The sequence below is a fragment of the Lactuca serriola genome, chromosome 4 (genome assembly GCF_051521515.1).
Source record: "Lactuca serriola cultivar US96UC23 chromosome 4, Lser_US96UC23_V15, whole genome shotgun sequence".
Taxonomy (NCBI): Eukaryota; Viridiplantae; Streptophyta; class Magnoliopsida; order Asterales; family Asteraceae; genus Lactuca; species Lactuca serriola.
Genome location: NC_136411.1, coordinates 286,636,377 through 286,642,969, shown reverse-complemented (window position 1 = coordinate 286,642,969; position 6,593 = coordinate 286,636,377). Strand labels below are relative to the sequence as shown.

Below are 6,593 nucleotides of genomic sequence, written 5' to 3'. Positions count from 1 at the left end.
TGATTCAGTAGCTATAAGTAAATATGTGAGATCAATGAGGTTCAGGTCGTGATCCATCATATAGTACTCTCTAACGAACTCACTATATGATTCAGGAAGTGATTGAAGAACCCAGTCAACAACCAACTCACTTGAAATCTTGACACCCAACATGCTTAACCTATCAATGTGTGAATTAATCTCTAAGATGTGTGCACACACAGGTTTCCCATATTCGTGTTTACTTGGCAAAAGGGCTTGTGTGAGCTTGAACTTTTCAAGCCTTCGAACTTGTAGGTTAGGGAGAACAATTGGAGGAGGTGGAGGAAGTGAAGCATGATCTCTTGTTCCTTGATCATATTGTGAAACATCATCTTCATTTGGAAAGCTTGTTCCAATGGATTTGGGAAGACCATGATTGTCAAAACTAAACATCTACAAAATGGGAGAAAATTCAAGTTAAGTTGATTAGAATCCTTGATGTAACACCCAAATGAAACATCAAGGCTAGGATCCAACACAATACTCTACAACCTAGAAGAGGGATGCAGTAATCTAGTCGTTGAATATCTAAAGGTATGTAAATGACAATTTACCAATTTCCACCATGAAAAATGAAAAGGAAGTTTAAGTTTTAAATGAATTGAAACTCCTAGATCTTTTGAGATTCATTGAACTTTTCAATGGCATGTTTAATCTCGATTATGCTCTTCTATTTGTGACTCGGATGCCGAGGATCACAAATAAGGTGTGAATAACCGTGAAAATCACGTGGTTCACTCAATGCTACTATCACCTAATCAATGTGTCGATTAGCCACACATGCTCCATTGATCTATGACAAACATCGAGTCACCCTTCGCTACCAATGTCATCCCCAAATTAGTGTGCCGATTAATCACACATGCTCCACTAAAGTTTGACAAGGATACGAAGTGTAATTCCATGGATTACCATACAATTTCACATTTTTCCTAAAGTAACTATGATTTGGGAATATGTAAAAGCATTTAGTTACTTTGTACTTCATTATACTTATAATGGAAGGTTTATGTCCTATCCTACCCGTTCTGCTAACGACCCTCCACTAGTCAAGAGTACGGTGGGTAAGAGTGGATACCCATTCAATCGTCATTTTATAGGCAATTTCCTTAAACATCCCTTATAGACCAACTTCGTGAATGAGGCCTACTAACGGCAAGAGTGACTGTTTACTCATACATATATATAATATTAGAATTTTAATGTTATATATAGTATAGGGTGTATTTTACACTTTTAAAATACTAGGTGGTTCAATTTAGTAAATTATACTTTTAATTTAATTAAATGTAAACCAAAACTTTATGGGTTTATTAAATCTCTTTTAATTATACACTTTAATTAATTAATAAAACCATAAGGGTGTGATTTGAACTTTTCAAATTACTAGGGGTTTAGAATTTAAAATTTCAAATTAAGACTTTTAATTAATTTTAAAATCCAAAACTAGAGAGCAAGTTTTGAAACTTTTTCAAACTTAGGGTTTAGAATTTAAATATTTCAAAATTAAACTTTTAACCAAAATTTAAATTCCAAAACTTGAGGACAAGTTTTTGAAACCTTTCAAAACATTAAGGTTTAACTATTTAAATTTCCAAAACAAAAACTTTTTAAGTTCAAATTTAAACTATAAAACCTAAAGGGGGCAAATTGAAACTTTTCAAACTTACTAGGTCAAATATTTATCTAATAATAATCCTATATTATCCATATTTAACCAAATCCATTAATTTTGATAAGGATAAACGTTCCATACATAAAAAATCGATTTTAGGCAATAAAAACGAATTTTGGTAATTATCCCCATGAAAATCTGGCCAGAAATTCGAAAACCCCGTCAACAGAACAGCCAACTCGTCGACTTGTTAGGTAAAACTCGGGGAGTTCATCAGGCAGTGAGCAAAATTTTCAAATTTCAGATTTTTGGCTGTCCAATTATGCATCAATTCAATAGAAAACGACCTAGGCTCTGATACCACTGATGGGTTTTGAGCATAACATCAATCATATGGTGTTCATGCAACCCTAATTCCTTGGATCTAGTTTTTCTACTTTGAATATGCAATAACTTCCAAGACTCACAAACCCTAGATCTAGCATACAAATGATCAAATTAACATATAAACTAGGGTTTAGATATTACCTTGATTGTTATGTAGCAATAACAATCAATCCTTAGCTTCAGAAAGCTTAGTGCCTCAAGTGCTGCATCTCTAATGGAGTCACATACACCGCTAAGTAACTTAGATGAAGAAGAGAAGAGAGGGGAGACACCTTGGAAACCCTAATCCTTAAGTTGCCCACGTTTTTGGTGCCTAAGGGCTCCTTATATACATAGGCAATTAGGGTTATTTGACAAGGAAACCCTAATTTGACTGCTTAAGCCCTAAGCAGCCCATGGACTCCTTCTTTAGAAGCCTTGGACGATTTCTAATGGGTTTCCCCATAGACTTCGTCCACTCCACCTTCTATGGAGTCTATAAGCCCATATATGTAATTATCTTATAATTACACAATAAATCCCTTAAGTTTAATTAATCTCTTTTAGCCACAAAATCAATTCTTAATTAATTCTTGACTAATATTAATTAAACAATATGATTTCTCCTTTAATATATTATTCTCATAATATATTGATAAATCATAATTAAACCTTTCTTTCCTTAATTCATCCTACATATTGCTATGGTGAAGGCAACCCAAAAGGACCATGCTCATAATCGGGTCAAGTACATACCAAAATAGTTATGGACTTAGACACTAATCCAACATGATACACCCTTAGGAAAGGCCAGAAACCATTGCAAGAATAGTTAGAGGCCAAGATTTAGGATTTTAAAAAATTGCAAAACGATTATAGCAACAAGTGTGTCTGCTATAAATATATTGAGAAAGAACTTGTTGTTGTCACTGAGGAACTTAACACATTGAAGATATGTTTTGAAAATGTTGATTTTAACTTTAAAAAATTCGATGTGTCAAGTGAGAAAGTGGAAACAATAATTGAAAAACAAATGAAGTGGAAGGACCAAAAGCAAGTAGGAATAGGTTATGAGAGTTTCCCTCCCCCATTCAATCACAATTACACTACTAAACCTATGGCTTAGGAGGAGATTGACCGAGAACCATCTATGGTTTATGGTAAACCAACTGCTGAACAGGCAATAGAAAGTAGTGCTAGGGAGTTAGGTACAAACATTTCTACTTCCTTTGCAGATATTTCAGTAAGTCAGGGAAAGCAGGAGAACGAAAAGATTGAGTCTGATAATAATTTTGTGTCAAAATTTGTGTTCCTATTTTGATTAGTGATGATTCCGTGTTTGTTAAAAATACTTTCATTTTGTGATGATTTGGTGTCAAACTCTAACGTTTCTGAAAAATGTGCTGTTGTATTTGTTAAATCTATTGAATCTGACACTAGCACCTCCACACCTTCTACACCTATCACATAATCTGACTCATGCACTTGCATATGTGGGATAGGTAGATGAGACAAAAAGAGAACAAAATTAGATAAAGGTGGTACCAGTTCTATTGATAAAAAGAAATTTTGTTTCAACTGTGGTACTGCCAACCACATTGTTCGTAACTGTCCTAATAGGGCATTTGTACATTTTTCAACACCGAGAAGAGAAAACGAGTCTAGAGGAAGGTCTCTAACAAGAACGTCCTATAAATATTGTGTTTGTGATGATGATCGCAAAGTTAATAACGACACGAAAATGGCTGATCTTAAAACGAACAAATAGGTTTTCACTAAACCAGCCACATGTGCTTTGTCGAAATCGAATGCAGTTGAACCAAGGTCGATTTCGTCAAAGGGTTCATCTGCATCTTAGACTAATCCTAGCCGAAAGTCTAAACGTCCAAAGGAAAGGAAAATTATTTCTAAATCACCTATGAATTCTTCAAAACCAAATTATCAGTGGGTGCCCAAATCTACACTTGTCCAATCATAGTCATCTTCTAACGGTGCATCTGATTCTAATTCCAAATTGAAAAATCAAAATGAAAAATCTATGAATGTCAAGGGTAAACCCAGGGTTGTAATGACCTGGGTCACCAAATGTAACTGATCCTGCTCATTGTGTAGGAACAGCTGCGGAGGAATGTCGCCAGACCATGGTGTGTCGACATCGGTTGTTCCCCGCACATAACAGGAGACATTTCCCAATTGCACAACATTCAAAATTTTAATGGGCGATAGGCTTCCTTTGCGGGAGGGGTTGGTGGAAAGATCACTCAAAGAGGAATAGTTTCCATTGGAGTGCTGAGCTTCGAGAACGTCAATTACGCACCCGAGTTAAAGCACAGTTTGTTTAGCGTCTCTTAAATTTGTGACAAGGGCTACTCAACGCATTTCACCGATAAAGAATGTCTAATTTTGAAGCCAGACGTTGTGATCCCAGATGAATGGATTCTTGTGAAATCGAAACGGGACGGCAATGCATATTTCATTGAAATGAACAACGATCTTCCTGAACAAATCACTTGTCTATTCTCAAAGGTTTCCAAGCACAATGCTATGATGTGGCATCGTCGGCTTGGACATGCTAACACAAAGAACCCGAATCGACTTGCAAAGAATGAAATGATGCACAGGCTTCATGTCAAAGATTTCATCACATTTGAAAAATGTGTGGCTTGCACTCAATGAAAACATCATAGAAAGCCACACTTGCCAAAACATGTTAATTCGATCAACCATGTGCTCCAATTGTTGCATATGGACTTATTTGGTCCAGTCAATGTCGTCAGCATCAACAGAAATTCATACTACTTAGTAGTGATAGATGATTTCTCGTGGTTTACGTGGGTCTTTTTCTTGTCTAAAAAGGTTGGGATTGTTGACCTGATTAAGAAGTTTGTTGCAATGACAGAGAACCAGACCAATCACCGGGTGAAGGTGCTCAGAACTGACAACGGGATGGAATTCAAGAATGCTGTTCTCGATCATTTTTGTGCGGAAAAAGGGATAGTGCGTCAATATAGTGTTATTCGCACACTGCAACAAAATGGTGTTGCTGAGCGGCGGAACTGAACGCTACAAGACGCTGCAAGGACGATGTTATTTGACTCTAAATTTCCGGTTTTCTTTTGCGTCGAGGAGATCAACACGACGTGATATGCTCAAAATCATGTTCGGATCAACAAGTTTCTGATGAAGACCCCATACAAGATTCTCTATGGTCACAAGCCATATGTTAGACATTTTCATATCTTTGACTGTTCTTGCACCCTCCTTCCTCTGTAATCCAAACCCAAAGTCAATGCCAAGGATGATGATTGTTATTTTGTGGGTTATGCTGCTCGTACGACGTACAAGGTCCACAACAAGAAAACAAAGCAAATTGTAGAATCCTATGATGTGCGCTGGTTGGAGGAGAATGAAACGGATGCCCGAGTCGGTCTGGATTGGTTATTTGATTACACATCTCTTTTCAAATCATTCAATGTGCCTTCAAATGATTCGTCTTGTTCCTGCTCCGGTTCTAAGGAAGTTATTGAAGATGAAGAAGAAGATGTTGTATACAGACCACCATTGGTGTCGTCTACGACTCCTGCGGTTGATGAAGCTTTTACAGGTACTTCTCCTGGTTCGGCTTGCCAAAGAACTGATTCCGATGCTGAAGCCACTCCTCTTACACCTGCAGAAAGAGATTTCATGACTAAAGACACTTCCTCTGTAACTCAGACTTTCATGGAGTTACTTTTTCCTAAGCCGATTGCTAACGAGTATGTGACTAGCACTTCTGATGATTCCAGATCATATGAGGTGTCTAATATAGCATTTGACAGACTCATCAACATCAACAACCTTCCCGTAACGCTCAATGACATCAGCCAGGAGCTTACCACCAGAATTCGACGAGATCACCTGATCAAAAACGTCATCGGTCAGTTGGGCGACGGTATTAGAACGCGAAGTCAGAGTGGAGACGTCAACACATGTCTTTATTCTTGCTTCATATCTTAAATAGAGCCAAATAATGTTGATATGGCGCTAAATAAGCCGAACTGGGTAGATGTAATGCATGAAGAACTGAATCAGTTCGAAAAGTTGGGGGTTTGGAAACTGGTGGAATTACCTAAAGGCAAGAAGTCCCTTGATATTCGTTGGTTTTATAGAAACAAGCAAGAGGATTCAGGGGTTATTGTGCGGAAAAAGGCTTGATTGGTTGTCCGTGGATTCCGGAAAATAGAGGGTCTAGACTACACCGAAGTTTATGCACTTGTTGCTCGCATGGAGGCTATTCGTATTTTCCACGCATATGCATCTTACATGAACTTTAGGGTTTACCAGATGGACCTCAAGACTTCCTTCCTGTATGGCACTGTGAAGGAAGAAATCTACGTAGATCAACCTCCTGGGTTTGTTAACTTATAGTTTCCGTATCACATCTACAAGTTGGACAAGGATTTATATAGGTTACATCTAGCTCGAAGGACGTGGTATGTAACTCTGACAAAGCACTTGCTCAAGCATGGATATACACGGGGAAGAATCGATCAAACCATATGCATTAAACATGTTGGTGCTGATTAGATTCTAGTGCAAATATATATCGATG

General features: G+C 37.4%; 1 protein-coding gene across 1 annotated transcript; it reads left to right on the top strand.

Annotated features, from left to right (window-relative positions):
* Positions 1 to 4,747: 4,747 nt before the first annotated feature.
* LOC145099405 (uncharacterized) lies at positions 4,748 to 6,196 on the top strand. Its single transcript, XM_079036985.1, has 3 exons — positions 4,748 to 4,999; positions 5,348 to 5,918; positions 6,003 to 6,196. Exons 1-3 carry the CDS (start codon positions 4,748 to 4,750, stop codon positions 6,194 to 6,196), a joined length of 1,017 nt encoding a protein of 338 aa, XP_078893111.1.
* The last annotated feature ends 397 nt before the right edge of the window (positions 6,197 to 6,593 follow it).